At 41.3% G+C, this 15,594-nt stretch overlaps 1 protein-coding gene and 1 long non-coding RNA gene across 4 annotated transcripts in view; one reads left to right on the forward strand and one right to left on the reverse strand.

Moving 5' to 3' along the window:
- Window positions 1–592: 592 nt before the first annotated feature.
- Window positions 593–6,613, reverse strand: LOC132069616 (uncharacterized). Its single transcript, XR_009417808.1, has 3 exons — window positions 6,512–6,613; window positions 3,550–3,778; window positions 593–756 (listed from the first exon to the last, which is right to left on the reverse strand). It is a non-coding gene; the product is annotated as an uncharacterized LOC132069616 (long non-coding RNA).
- A 1,734-nt stretch (window positions 6,614–8,347) lies between these two features.
- Window positions 8,348–15,594, forward strand: part of NFX1 (nuclear transcription factor, X-box binding 1) — a 75,681-nt gene continuing 68,434 nt past the window's right edge. For all 3 annotated transcript variants that reach the window (XR_009418694.1, XM_059475131.1, XM_059475138.1), the window contains exon 1: window positions 8,348–8,449. Coding sequence is in view for 2 of the 3 variants with exons in the window: in XM_059475131.1 (XP_059331114.1) it covers window positions 8,425–8,449 (25 nt within the window). In the remaining variant the exon portion in view is untranslated. The remainder of the gene's footprint in view (window positions 8,450–15,594) is intronic.

The following is a 15,594-nucleotide window of genomic DNA, read 5'->3' on the forward strand; positions in this document are numbered from 1 at the left end:
CACGAAAAGCTTCTGTTTCCTATAGTCTCATGGACATTGTGTAGGAGTGGGTGAGTCAACATCTAGTTCAGAGTACCAAGGATATATTTTTATCTCCCTTCTCAAATTTTCTCCTTCTTTACCGTATTTTATGAGTGTTCTGTGCATATTTCTTCAGTACTGCAATATCTTTTTTTTTAGATCTTACCTTCTTTTTCTCTGATTTGTCAGATATTGGAAAGCAGCTTGTTGCCACTCATAATTGCTAATTTAGAGGTACACTTTCTTTTGATTATGAAAATAACTCTGAGAGGGGCTTTGGTTCTTCATTCTGTTACCATGACATCAAAGATTTTTTATGTGTAATTCCTGAAGTATCATTCTTAGTACCTCTTCTCAGTAGTGGGAGGACATCCAAGTGGTAAATTATCTGGCATGATCCTCCTGTACAGTTTTATTGTGTGCAGTGAATTATTTTATGTGCTTTACATGATAAGGGAAGGAGAGAGTACTGGTTACAATGATCTATTTAAAATCCCTCATGATTAAACTTTAAGATCTTTATTGGAAAAAAGTTCACTTTTATTGCAGTAAATTCTGTGACAAAACTTTGGTAGAATCTGCTTTTATTCTTTTCCTTGAAATTACAGAAAGTAGGAAGAGTTGACTAGAAATCACAGGAATGTCACTACTCTTTGGTAGATCCACCATATGTCAGCTGTATATGTTACAGATGCAATGGAACAAGTGCCTTGTGTGCTGGTTAGAAGTATAGTTCTGAAAAATAGATACATGATTGTCACCACAGGCACTCAGCCAGGTAATAATTAGTATTGACTTCATGATTGCAGAAGGCTGATCAATTCCTTTATTCTATTCTGTATTATACTATATTTATTAAGAAGCTCATAACCCTTACAAACAATCTGATACAGCTTGGACCTAACTGGTCAATCAATCCAAATAACATCCACTGTCCAATCAAGAAATCACCCTTTGGTAAACAAATCTCTGTAACACATTCCACATGTGCACAACAACAGGTGCAGCAAGTGGAGATAAGAATTATTTCTCATTCTTTTCTCTGACCTTCTCACAGCCTTCCCCAAGAAAATGCCTGGGAAAGTCTGTGCCTGCTCTCTGTAGCCAGAGAGCTGCTGCCATACATGGTAAGCGCAATATGTTGGATTTCACATGGACATTTGAAATGCTTTTTATTCATACTGGGGATCTTAGCGGCACATATGACCACTCATCCAGATTTTCCAGGCAGAACTATGGATGTTCAGAAACTTTGAGGCAAGATATAGTTTACAGCTAAATTCTTCACCAAAAATAGGTTGCCTGCTACAAGAAAATCAGAAGTTGTGACAGACTGAAATGTTACTGTTAATGGCTTAAACATTGTTATGAAAGATTTTTTGCCCATTATGGCAAAACTAACTAAAGGAGTTACCACCATCTAAGTCCACCCCTCCCTGAATATTCTTCTTGACTGAAGGTTTGGACTGTGAGTTAAACCACCTAAAGGGAACTTGAGATAACATAAAGGTGACACTAATATCCAATAATCTCAGGTCTAGGAGGAAGTAACAAGGCTTAGGGAGAAGAATGTATCTACAAAGAAGGCCAAACCCAGCAGCTCTCCTGAAAATCAGCTCTGGCTGGGTTTGGGGTGGGGAGTCCATAGCCCACAAACTCATTTCCCGAGTCTAGGTTTGCATACACTCTACCCCAACCAAGGGGGAAAGGAGGAGAGTTTTGTGTGTGTGGTGTAGTCTGTAGTCAGAGAAAGTTAACACCCATCCTTACACTGACTCAGTTGTAAACTCCCCCACACCCTGGGAAGGCCCCATCCACACAGGACATTCATATGAGAGGTAGCTGAGGAGGTTTCATAAACCATTAAACCCTGAAAGAGTCCCTCAGACTCATTCCTGAGGCTTTGCACCAGAGGACTGCCCACTATGCAAACTGATGCAACAGATGCAGAGTCTGTTGCAAGAGACAATGTCAAACTTGCCCCCTGCTCCCAGGGGAGGTAGCTGGGCATATCCATCTGGCCCAAAGGTATATTAATCCACTAAACTCTGTTTTGCAGGACTCTCACTACCAAGAAGACCAGAAGAGGACCAATGGGGACACCATTGGGATCCAGGGGGTGGTGATATTTTCTACTCAATCTGTCATCTCTGTCACTCTCTTTCTGTCCCCCACTATTCTCTTATTTCTGTCTCTCACACTCTCCCCTCTCCCCCTCATATTCACTGTTAAATAAAATTGATACTACTGACTTCAGCGTATGGTCTCATTTGCACCTTAATTCAAGCAGAGGCATGTCTCTAATAATTTTAATAAGTGGATCATAACAGAAGTCAACTGCCAGGAGTCCTTTTGCATGAAGGCCTTTGGTCCTATGTGCCACCATAACTTCCTAATATGCCATGCACATCTCCTGTTCCTTATCTCCCTATGGATGCCACACTAAAATGATACTTTATACCTCCAGACTGGAGATCTGTTACATGGAGTTGGTGGTCGGAGACACAGACAACATATACCCTAGGTCCTCATGCGACAACAGCATGTTTTATTGTCTGCACTCTCCTTAAATAGCAGGTTTTGAATCTCTTGGTCTAGACAGCTCATTGGTCTGACTTTAACACCACCTAGCTCCCCGACTAGTAAGAGGGTGGGCACCCTGCAGCTTAGGGTGGAACGTGATTGGGTGAAGTCCCTGTGTGTATTCAAATCTATCCTATCATCGCTCAGCCAGGGACCTGTTTATGGAACCAAGCTGGGTTTCTTATTTATAGCCAAATTAATTGCCCAGTACAAGCCAGCTTGTACTGTAACAGTGATGTATGCTTAGTTCCTGGTAACACAATGTGCTGTCTCTGGGGGTGCATGTTTCTGCCTCATTTGCTGCTATCCAAACTGTTGAGGAATACATCTGGTCCATGTAGACCAGTTTGCTAGCTGCTACCGTGATTGACAGGGGTCTTGCCCAATCATATATCTCCAAAGGCCGCAGGCATCTCACTGGCCAGAACCTCAAGGGGCACAGAGTTCAAACCAATGATACCATCCAGACCAGGTCTTTCAAATGGCCTGTATAAGGGAGTGCTTGGGAAGTAAAATCTCTCTGTTGCCTCATGAACTTGGGGGTAAGTGGTCTCTGTCTGCTGCCTGCTGCCCCCCCCCCCCCCTCCACATGACCTAACAGCAAATTGAGATGCAGATTGAGCTCTGGGTACGAGCCTGAGACAAGAGGCTGTGAAATGCTGACCTTTTGGATAACACACTTCTGTGTTACTGTTCTGTGAATAAATTGCTTTTTGGAACTCAACATCTGAGACTCCATTATGGAAAATCTAGGGTCAAACTGGGAAGGAAACCAGGTCTGACTGCATGTCATGGGGTCTGTCAAGTGGGGCCACCTGCAGCTCATTGGAGCCACTTACTGTAAAGCAGCTTCAGTCCTAGGAGTTAAGATCTCTGCCATTGGGAGTGTGACTACCAGAGAGTTTCATAAAAGTTTCTTAACACAAACCAGACAGCTTTCATCACCTATTCAGGTCCCCTGCTTATTTCTTCCTCCTTGGACAGCAGAACTGCTGCTTGCTGAAGTCTTCAAACCAAGGTGCGAGCTATTTGGAGCCATGTGGGACTGGTCTGGTTTCTCAGCAGTGTGCAGAAGGGAACAGTTGCTGCAGGCCACCTATTTTTGTCTGGGTAACAGGGCTATGTGAGGACTTCAGAACTTGTCTTCCATAAGCATGAAAAACACAGTTAGCACCTAGGACACCAGAAGCAAAGGCAGGATCAGCTTGTGCTATGCACCTCAGAAATCAGAAGTGGGTACAGAATTTCAACATCTGAAAATTCATGTCTGAGACTCTCATCTGGGCCACTGTCTTTTTACTGACACTCAGATTTCTCAAACCAAACTGGTCATTGTGTTACTTACTAGTATCATGTTATTAGTAACATGGTACTACCATTACGGTTTTCAGCTTCAAACTTTTTTGGTAGTTTAAGCGCTCTGTCACTGCTTCCTGGACAGGACTCTAAATGATCTTTAATTCTATGTCACCTCTCAAAGTAGTTTCCCCATTCCTTTGTCCTCTGAGAAGGAGGACCCAGGTTTGTGTATAATATTTATCATTTTATACACTATCTTGGTGTTATCTCTACTGATTCTTTACTCATTTCTTAGAAAAGTTTAATAATTTGATTTGCTTTTTTTTCCCACACTACTGAGCATAGATAAGACATTTTCAGACAACTACCTGTCTTGTAACAGCTCAGGGCTCTTCCTTTTAAACGTGAAGGTGAGATGTCTTTTTCCCACATGCTATGCTTTACAATGAGCTCCCCCAAATTCTATCTTTTTGCCCATATACCCACTACTCAAAGATTCTTCTGCTTGCAGTTCTTCTCAGCCTGCCATTGCCTACATTTCCCTAAATAACACAGAGTGAGCAGACTCTGACAGTGCCATTTCGAGAACCTTGAGAAATATGTTGCACCGATCAGGTTCCAAAACACTTCCTCATGGGATTCAATTGGTATCTTCCTTTTCCTGTGAAAAAGGACTATTGACTGTCTTATTTGCTATCTTTCATTCAGTTATTTACACTTGCAATTATTTATTTCTTGGCAGTGTAGCTTTTAAGAGCTTTTGATGGCTGACCTTTCAAATTGCCTCTAGAAATCCATGGTCAGTATTATAGGACCTATCTCCCTTAGCCATGATGGGCTACTAAGTATTTCAGTAGGACTGTGAGTTCGTGAGGCAGCTCTTCCCTTTACAAAAGCCCTTATGACTCATCCCTATTACATCATCTTTATGCATATGTTAGCCAATTCTAATCTATTTTACAGTTTCCACTAAATAGCCTGCTATGGATATTAGGACTGTACTTTTCTAGTTGTCTTATGGCATTCTTTTAAAATCAGCTTTCAAGAGTCAGCTGTAGCAGATAAAACCCTGCCTTCTGCTACCAAACCAGTTTTGTACTAGAGGACAGTTTGTAGTTTACTCTTGAATTCTTTTAGAATTGCTGTCTTGAATTCTTTTAGAATTGTTATATACTGTCTGGTCCTTGTGATTTATTATTATTAATTTTGACTATATGTTCCATAACCTATATGTTACATATGGAATCTTTCAAGACACAACTCCCACTGAGTCCCCTCATAAAAAAGAAGTGCTGGCTTGGGAATCTCATCCATCTCTACCATAGTGAACACAGATGTAACAAATTATTTTAGATTTTCTGTTATTTACTTTGTATATGTTTTTACATTTCTTTCAATTTTCCTGGTACTGGAGTCTGTCAGGCCTATAGCCAGGGCCTGAAGTGTGTGTTTGAAAGGGGATTTATTATTAGATTTTATTCCTTATGCAAGCTATTCCTCAAATTCTTTTAGACTGTCTCATGGTATCGTTTACTTTTTATCTGTCACAAGTTTGGATTCTATTTTCAATTTCATGCCCAAATCTAGCTTTTGGAAGGATGTTTCTAAAAACTGTCCCTAGCAACAAGCATTTTTAAAAATGAAAGCACATATTGGTGGATGATTTTTTTTTTTTTTTTGCTTGTCTGTAAGGGCTTTATGTAAGGAAGGAAAGAAAGGAAGGAACCCAAAGAGAGAGGGCATCACAGTGTGCTGCAATTGATGGTGTCTGAAGCACCTTATAACTCCTCCCTAGCCTTCTGGAGGTGTACACAGAACTGTATTAAACTACTGCTCCTGCTTGCAGGGATTGTAACCCCAATGGCATTTGAAATACCTAGGAACAGCAGTTCTTTAAAATCAGTTTAACAACAGTTCTTTAAAAATCAGGAACTCCAGGAAATACTTCACACAAAAGGGTACAATGTGTATGCAGGAGACACATGCTGAACATCTAGACTTGTAGTTTATTGGCTGTAGTCCATTTCATCTTCCTCACCAGAATCTCCACATAATGACAACCTTGCTGTCCTCATGTCAAGGCATGTCCTGAGCAGTCATTGACCCCACCATGGGCTGGTTTTTAGAAATGACTATAGGTTGATGACTAAATGAAAATAGGTTTTTAGAAATGACTATACCATGATGACTGTTCAAAAGCGAATGTGTTGAGATTTGTCCTCCTTGACATGCTGACACAGACCTAGGCTAGGGCTTCTCTTCCTTCTGCTTCCTTGTCTCATCTCCCTCTCTCCCTTGAAAGGCAAGTTTGTTTACTGTCGCCCCTGTTGCATATAGGAGAGATGACTGTAAGAGCCCCGAGTACATCTCTACCATGTCCCTACTCCCAACATCCTGGATGTTTGTCTGGATGAGCTCACACCAACTTCAGAATGCCTACCCTTTGTTCTTTCCCTCAATACTTTAAAACACCTGCTCTATTTCTGCCTAAACTATGTTGCAGGTATGCTTGTACCTAACCTCACTGACTTTTACCCACTGTCTATCTTAAGCTGCCCTGTCACTACAGGCTTGCATGGCAACCTGGCCTGTTGCCTGGTGAACCTACCTTGCTCTTCTTGCTCAGGTATTGAATTTGCTGACTCAGCTCCCAGCTCTATCTTCTACATGGAGCAATCTGTCCCTGCTACATCCTGACGGTCATACTGTTCAGATGAAAAGAAGCAGCCACTGAGCAAAGAAATGAGTGAAAAAATGGCAAAAGGATCGGAAGATAAATATTCAAGCATGACAAAGTAGAAACAAAATACATGTTTTAAGAGAGGATGTATGATACAGTGGGGAGAGCCTTTCCACTATCCCTGAAGTGAAAAGAAGAAATTATGAGAAAAAGATAAAAAGGCCATTTTGGCTAAACTAAAGAAGAAAATAAAAGCAGATGCCTGTAGAGAAATGCTGGACAGTTAAGTTAGACTATCAGGAATGGCTGTAATTGACTGAATGCAAATTTAAGACAGGAAAGGGGAAAAAAAAGCAGAACTGTTTAGATAAAAAGGGAAAATGGGGAACAAAGGAAAACCTGTACAGACCTAACCATTAGCAATTGTGCAGCAGAACATACAGGAAAATTTCATTAGTGCTTTCCAGGCAGTGACTGGTTTCTTGGTGACAACAACAACAAAAAAGAATGTACATACTGAAGTGTCGTGGTATTAATGAAAAGCAGTGTGGAAATAAAGTAGTAGTTCTATGTGAATATTATGGTCACATCTTTAAAGTAGTGACAGATAAGTCTATAGGAACTAGAGGACTAATGCAAGCTTCTTGACAGCAGCAGGAAAACCACACACCATCTCGGAAAGGATGTTCCCGATACATACCTTTCTTTGCAGCCTTAGATGATCACCATGTTTACATACAGCAAAGCACTTAATATACATTCAAAATACAGGGGAATCGTGGCATAAGGCCGTTGCCATACTGGTTTGCAAGCTTCCTTTGCAGCAATGGCATGAATCTGGGGGGCATTTCAGTGGCTAGTGTTTCTGCAATAACCCACAAGTTCTTTAAGGTCTTTGAAGCCATTAACTTTGCCCACAATGAACAGTAGCACTATGCAGCTAGTGGAACTTTTAAACGGAGAATTTCACTAGGAGGGTGGGGTGTGGAGGTTAAAATGCCAGCAGGCTGTGTGAAGCAGTCGTGCTGAGGTGTCATTCTTTGGAGTTGCTGATGTTACAGAACTATGAGCTTTCTGTGCAGTCTCTGTAAAAATCAGCAGCTCTGTAAGGCCTCTGAGCTGTTCAGAATGTACTGTTACCATGGCACTGCAAACCTTTCAGTAAGGTGTGAATCATAAAACGGTTAAACACTGGTGCTGAAACCTGCAGTATGACGAATCATGCAGTTCCACGGAGTGTTTGTAGCTGAAACCTAAGATTTGTCTGCAGCATCAGCTGTAGTATGGGAATCCTTGTGTGAACTTTTTTTATGTCTCTGCTACCTCCTTTAAGATAGCCTGATAACAGATCCCTGCTTTCTATCCTGTGCCTAGAGAAAGCACCTCCTTTACACATGGAGACAGAGGGCCGAGCCGTCCTGTACCCACCCTCCTGCTCCTGGCCGCTCAGCCGGGCTCTGAAATGTTGGAGACAAGCCGATTGCCCACCAAAAGGTCCATTAATTGCCAGAGTTAGTGTTTCTTTCTCGCTATTTGTCTTCCTTTTCTCCTCCTTTGCAGTATCAAACAAGGTTTCGGATTCCTAGCCCTTTCCGGGTACGGGAAAAGCAGCGCTACAGCACACGCAACACCACGTAACCCAACACCCCCCTTGCGCGCGGCTCAGCCCGCCCCCGGCTCCGCCCCTCCCACCTCGTGCTTCGTTCTGCTCTCTCTCTCTCTCTCTCACCACTGCGGTGCAGGCTGCGTGCGGAGATAAGGCTCAATCGGTGGCGCATGCGCAAGCTGTGCGCGTGCGCGGCAGCTGGAACGCCGGACTGCGGAGTGAGGCTGGTGCTGGCATGGCGGAGGCGCGGCCCGGTTCAGGTGAGCGTAGCTGCCGCTCTGAGGCAGGGGGACTGAGGAGAGGGACTGCAGGATTGGGTGGGCGCAGTGAAGGGGAGAAACAGTCATCACTCCCCAGCGATACTAGCGGGTAGAAAGTCGCGCCGAAGCCGTCGCCATCGAACGCTGGTTTGTCGAAGGGTGCGGGCTGCGGCACCACCTGTTGCGGCTGGTCCGCCCCTGCCCGGCACGACTTAGCGGTGCTTGTCGCGCCCAAAATGGCCGGACTTGCCTGTGCCGCAGGGCCCGGTAGGAAAAACTTTGCCCGAGGAGGAACGTGCGTGCTCCTAGTACGGGACAAACGAATGTAACGTCTTTGGTAACGCCAGAGAAAATACATAAATAAGAGCTTGGTTACTGGAAAACCTGTCTGCTCGCTGCCCACCCATATCTTTGAAACCCAGGTTTCAGGCTACCCGCATAGAGCAGTGACAATGACAACGGCTCAGGCCCACGAGCTGCTGTAAAGCCGCGTCTTTTTGAGGGGTCTCAGAGGGATCTGTGAGTAGAAGTCTTGGACATGCAGGAGATTACTGGTTAGAGCAGGTGCAACCTGTTCTGAGGAATCTAGGCAGGGGCTCACGGAAGGAGAGCGTCTTAGGGACACGGGACTGGGTGCAACATGCAAGAAAACAGTTTTTCCTTTGTTTTGTCGTGCTTACTTGTATGATGCAGGTTCAGATTAACTTTAGTTTTTTTGGTTATGGTTGCAGAGGAGTGGGGAGGAAACCTTACAAGATCGATATTTCAGCCTTGCATTTAATTATTTGTCCTGTATTTCGGATACTTAACAATAGAAGAACTCTTACTTAATTTTGTCACGATATGTGTCTAGAAATAACACTGTTGCTGAGACCAATCAATGACTTTCAGTTTTTTCATCATGTTGCTTAATTTTACTGTAGTCCAGTACACCTTATCCGGTAATCAATGTCACGTTGAGGTCAATTGATGAGCTGACTAATTTCATTGTTCATAGTTGTTGGATTTCTTTCAAGGGAAATCCTGGACTTCTGTATTTTGGGTTAAGAAGAAAGTATCATTCTCTAATTTTGCAGCATCCTGATGTTAATTCAGATGAAGATTATCTAGAGCCATTGTCCTTAATAGCATCCCCTGTTCTTGGCAGTCTGGTCTGTCTAGCATGATGGAGAAGTTACATGAGTTCAATTTTTGGCGGTATGAGAATGGGTCCACTGCCCTTGTTGGAGGTGAAATGGCTTGGGACATGGTACAGAGAGCAGAGACATAGCTTCAGTAAAGCTGATGCAGTCAAATTTCTTTTTGTCTATGTTTCATTCTGTCAGGCTGTGGGTCAAGTGTGATTGTGAAATCTCTTTGTATAGTATATATGTATTGGAATGGGGAGTCTTAGGTATACTGGGCTAAAAATTGCTTTACTGTAAAGCAGTAGAGTAATCTGCATGGGACACCATTTCTACACTTGCCTTATAATAAGGTATAACAAAATAACAGATATTGTTACTTGGGATTAAGTTCTGGAGTTGGGTCATTTTTTGTGCTCTCAAGAAAAATCTCATAGGTAAGTTTTGAGTTGTACATGTGCAGTATTAGAATGGAAACTGGCTTTTGCACTACAAGTTCATGGATGGAGCAAGTGTCTGATTTTGAAAGCTTAAAATTGAAAGATATTTCTGCTCTCAGAGTAGAACAGGGGTTTGAAGAGTGATAGTTTTTGGCCACTACAGATGTGTTGCTCATCCAGGATATTTTGTCAGTAGTGAAGAATTATTGAGACCCAGGAAATTATTATAAAAGACAAAGAAGAAAAATAAAAGCAGCAAAGCAATATATAATAATTGTTCACACTGATGCATCTTTCTCATTTCAGTCCCTGTTCACGTAGAAGGGACAAATGTATTCTATTTAATAGCTGTTAATGGATTTTTTCCCATCAGTTGCTGTAATTACTCTTTAATGTAGTTTTGGTTTTTTGCCATCATAACAACGGCTGGGTGTTCTACATGTTACAATGCATCATTAAGCTGCAGATAACCAGGGAATTGCTATAAAACATTGGTCACTGTAAGGGAGAAGAAGAAAGTGAAAACTTAAAATGTATTTGTTTTCCATATGCGAAATCTATTCTTTAGTAGGTCCTTTTGTTTGGATGATGAAACTACTTATCACAAAATCCTACTTTGAAATTTTCTCGCATGTCATCTTGAAATGGGCTGGCTAAAACTTTAGAGGTCCATTTAAAGTGTGGATACACTGAATTGGACATGAAATGGCAATATCAAAAAAGACAATTACATCACACTGTACGAATATACACAGGTGGCCAGCTAGCTGGAAAATAGCTTTGCAGAAAAGGTGAGATGAGGCCACCCCTTGAGCACTGTGTCCAGCTCTGGGCTCCGTGTGTGCAAGGAGAACGTGTACATACTGGACTGAGTCCAGCAAAGAACCATGAAGACCATTAAGGAATTGGAGCATCCTTTTCATGAGGAGAGATAGAGCTGGATATGTTTAGTCATAAGAAGTCTCAGATATTAGTGCTGTGTACAAATACTGAAAGTGTGGGAATAAAGAATATGGAACCAGATTGTTCTTAGTGGTATTAAATTAAAGGACATGAGGCCACAGTTGTGAAACATACAAAATTCCAGTTGAACACAAGGAAAAGCTTTCTTACTGTGAGAATAACACTGGAACAGGTTGCTGAGAGAGGTCATGGCATCTCAGTCCTTGAAGATACTCAAAATCCAGCTGGTCACAGTTATGGGCAACTGACCCTTTTTGGGTAGGATTTTTGAACTAGATGATCTACAGAAGTCTCAAATGAGCCATTCTGTAATTCTATGGGTAGGCTGGTTTTGCATGTTATTCTTTAGTAATTTCTGGAAAGCATTGTAGTAGGGGAGTATATATCTTATGACATGAGCTAATACAGTTAAAGTAAACAATGAGTTTTGGGCATGCAGATTGTTTTGCCTGGAAATTGGTTGCACTACTTGAGTCAATAGGCCTGAAACAAAAACTCCTGTTTAGGAAGAAATTCAACATTTTATCTGTGTCATCTTGAAAATAATATGTTGTAGGTGAATGTATAAAGTGATCAGGGAAGACAGAAAAGTTAAACTTGGTAGTCTGGTTTAAAGCTCCCAGTGCTATGGGGAGAGCTTCAGATTTCAGGTCTGTATCTTCAGATAATGGACCATTCAGTTTTTGTTTGTTTGTGGGTTTTAAAATTTTTTTGGGGGGGGATTGTTGTTCTGTTTAATACAGGTATTTAAGCGCTGCAGGGAGTGTCTTCTGTGTAACTTGCACTTCGTGTGCAGATGACTGAATCATCTCGTCTGGATATATGTAATGCTGACATGAATAGATTGTCGTGTGCACATTCTACTGTCATCTGTCTTTAGGTGAAAGAATAGGTTATTTGAATTGCTTTAAAAATGAAGGCATCCATCCTGAAAAATCAACTTTGTCTTATAGGTGAGAGATAGTATATAAATAGAACATCTATTAATAGAATATTCTGAGTGGAAAGGGACTCACAAGAGTCATTGAGTTAAATGCTTGATATCCCACAGGGCAACCTAAAAATTAAATAAGATATCCAAACACATTATTGAAACAGTTCTTGAATACTGAAAAGCTTGGGGTCATGACCATTTTCCTATAAAGCTTTTTCCAGTACTTGACCACCCTTTAATTGAAGTTTTACCTGATGCTCTCCAATCTGACTTCTCTGTGACCGAGCTTTAAGCTTTCCTTTGCTTCCTGTCACTGGCTACTGGGGAGAAGAAATCAGCAACTGCCTCTCCACTTCCTCTCATAAGAAAACTGTAGGCAGCAATAAGGTGACCCCTCAGTTGTCGGGAGTTTAGTTCAAGCATGGCTTAAAGAAAAAGGCCACGAAGCCATGCAGCTGAGAGAAAAGTAACAGGTAGCTGTGAAGCAGTTTCAAAGCAGTTTCTAGCCTGACTTCTATAAACAATTAGTCTCTCTCAGGCATCCTTGCATAAACAATAAAGTTCTCAGGCAGTCTTCCCATAACAAAGGTAACATCCTCTCTGGGAAAAGATGGCACCCTGGGAACAGTTATGGAAGTTTTGAGAACCGTTCGTATCACAGTGAGAACACTGATTTTGTTTGATGTAAACAATCAACGGTATTGTAAAACAAAAGGAGTGGTTAGAGTTTTCTCTGTTAGCCTATCGTAAACCTGGATTTTGGAATATGCATGAAGTTAATTAACACTGTTATTAAAAGTGACTGATCGATCAATAAAGTTGGAGTTCGATGCATTATAGGATGGTCGTTCTCCCCCTCACTTCAACACTCAGTCTCCTCCAAACTCAACAAAGCTAGTACTTTCAGCTGCTTATGTAATTTAGTCCTTTTACCATCTCTGTTGTCCTCCTTTGGACACTTAATATTTTTATACTTTTTTTGCATTGTGGAGCCAAACACATGGTACTAAAGAAATTGTTTTTGCACACAGTGCAAGACAATATTTTTGGCTGAATTTATTCGTATCTAATTAAAAGCAGTCATTTAAAAGATGTCTGAAGTCCATTTAGAAAGAATGGTAATAATCAGTATTGTTTGTTTTATTCCAGTTTTATATTGGATAGAAAACTTCAGAAGGAAGTCAGTTCTTCCTGTCTAGGAAGTAAAGCTGAATTAATTTAAGAAGAAAGAAGTACTAAGTCTGATGCCTAAAGGGCTTCTGTGGACTGTTACATTTTTTTCTGATTAACTTTGTCAATATATTTTTTCTCTTCTGTATTTAATTATCAACTTCATATTAGTTAAAGTACATTATGCAATGGTTCTTAAAAATCTATATGAATATAGCTTCCTGAAACTGTGAAACTGTTCTAAAATATGTCACTTAGGCGTAATGTCTTTAAGTGGCACCTTCAAATGTCATCCTTAATGTATTCATAAAAGAGTACCTAAGCTATTGGCGGTACTGTTCCCAAGTATAAGCTCTGTTTTTGAAGATGAGCTTGTACTTACTGAAATGAGTACTTATTAATTTGCTTCATATTTTTTAATGTGTCCTTATAAAATTATTTTTCTGAAAGATAGTTCACAAGGACTACCTCTTTGCCAGGGCATTCTGGCTCTGTCGACAGTTAATGCCAGAGGGGTTTAATGCTATGGTAGAACAGGCATGAAACCATATCGCTTTCATATGCTTCATTCTAATTCAAACCAAAATTCCTAGAGATGTTAAAATCATAGAATCATAGATTGGCTTGGGCTAGAAGGGACCTTACAACTCATCTAGTTTCAACCCCCCGGTGATGGGCAGGGACATCTTCCACTAGACCTGCTTATTCAGAGCCCCATCCAGTGTGGCCTTAAACACTTCCAGTGATGGTACTGCTGCTTTGGGCAACCTGTTCCAGTGTCTTACCACTGTCAAAGTAAAGATTTTCTTCTTTATATCTAACCTAAATCTCTCTTCTTCCAGCTTGAAGCCAGACCTCCTTGTCCTGTCCTTACATGCCCTTGTAAAAAGTCTCTGCCCATTTTTCTTGTGGGCTCCCTTCAGGTACTGGAAAGTTGCTGTTCGGTCACCTTGGAGCCTCTTCTCCAGGTTGAACCAATCCAGTTCTCTTAGCCTTTCCTCAGAGGGGATATGCTCCATCCCTCCAGCCATCTTGGTGGCCTCCTCCACACTTGCTTCAGTTCAACAAGTTGATGACCTTCGTGTGCTGGGGGGACCCCATAGCTGGATGCAGCACTCCAGGTGTTGCATTGAAATTGAGTAGAGGGGATGTATCAAGAAGCAGAGTAGAGGGGATGAATCAGCTCATTTGACCTGCTGGCCACACTTCTGATGTGGCCCAGGTTGCAGTTGGTCTTCTGGGTTGTGAGCGCTTGTTGTCATGTCATGTCTGCCTCTCGTTCACCAAGTCTTATCAGCAGGGCTGTTCTTGATCTGTTCATCCCCCAGCTTTTATTGGTACTCAGGGTTGCCCTGACCCAGGTGCAGCACTTTGCCCTTGGTCTTGTTTAACCTCATGAGATTCCTGTGGCCCACTTTTTGAGCTTGTCCAGGTCCTTCAGGATGGCATTCCATTCTCAAGCTGTGTCAATTGCACCACTCAGCTTGATGGCATTTGCAAATTTGCTGAAGGTACAATGTACCTCTTTGACTATATAATTAATGAAGATATTAAACAATAGTGGTTGCAGTGCAGACCCCTGAGGGACATCACTTGTCACTGATGTCCATCAGGACTCTGAGCTGTTGACCACTACTCTCGGGATGTTACTTTCCAGATAATTTTTTATTTGTGTAATAGTAAACTCATCTCTCTGATTGAGAGAGCAGGATGTTAGGAGAGACCATATCAAAGTCTTTACATAAGGTCAGATAAATAATATGTGCAGCCCTTCCCTTGTTCACTTATGCAGTCACTCCATCATAGAAAGCCACTATGTTGGTCCGGTGGGACTTGTCCTTGGTGAAGCTCTGCTTGCTGTCCCAAATCACTTCCCTGTCCTCTATGTGCCTTAGTGTAACTCCTACTAGGATCTGTTCCATGATGTTCTTAGGCACAAAGGTGAGACAATATAGAAGTTTTTTCTAAATTTATTATAATATTCTGTGTTTATTTTATAGAAATACAGGCTGGACTTTAGCTTTGGGGTATCCCTTTTACTATGATTTTTTGTGTATGTATATGTAAGCATGTCAGAGACGATTTCAGCCAGTGTTAGCTACTTATTATTACACTTGTACATTTATTTTGCAGTTTCTTGTCTTGGCAGACAGAAATCAGTTTTAGTAGAATTTACCACTCTGGAATTTTCTTCTTTATGTAGAAGCTGAGAGCAAGAATGGGAATCTTACTGATGTAAAAACTTCCAATGATTTATTAGTATTTTGGAGGTGCTTTTAAGTATCTGAATCCCAGTTTCTAATTTTTTTCTGCAAACCTGTTTTTATTGAACCATAGTTATCTGTCAGACTTTAAATTTTAGAATATACAAAAGAAAGCCTAAAACAACTAATAAAATGGGCTGTTTCAAATCAGGTTTGCATGGAATTCTAGGATTACATTCTGTTTTCAGATCAAAATGTGTAAAATTTAGGTAGTCTATATTGAATCACTGCTGTTAACATTATAGTGTAT

This window comes from Ammospiza nelsoni, chromosome 1, assembly GCF_027579445.1.
Source record: "Ammospiza nelsoni isolate bAmmNel1 chromosome 1, bAmmNel1.pri, whole genome shotgun sequence".
In the NCBI taxonomy this organism is placed as follows: Eukaryota; Metazoa; Chordata; class Aves; order Passeriformes; family Passerellidae; genus Ammospiza; species Ammospiza nelsoni.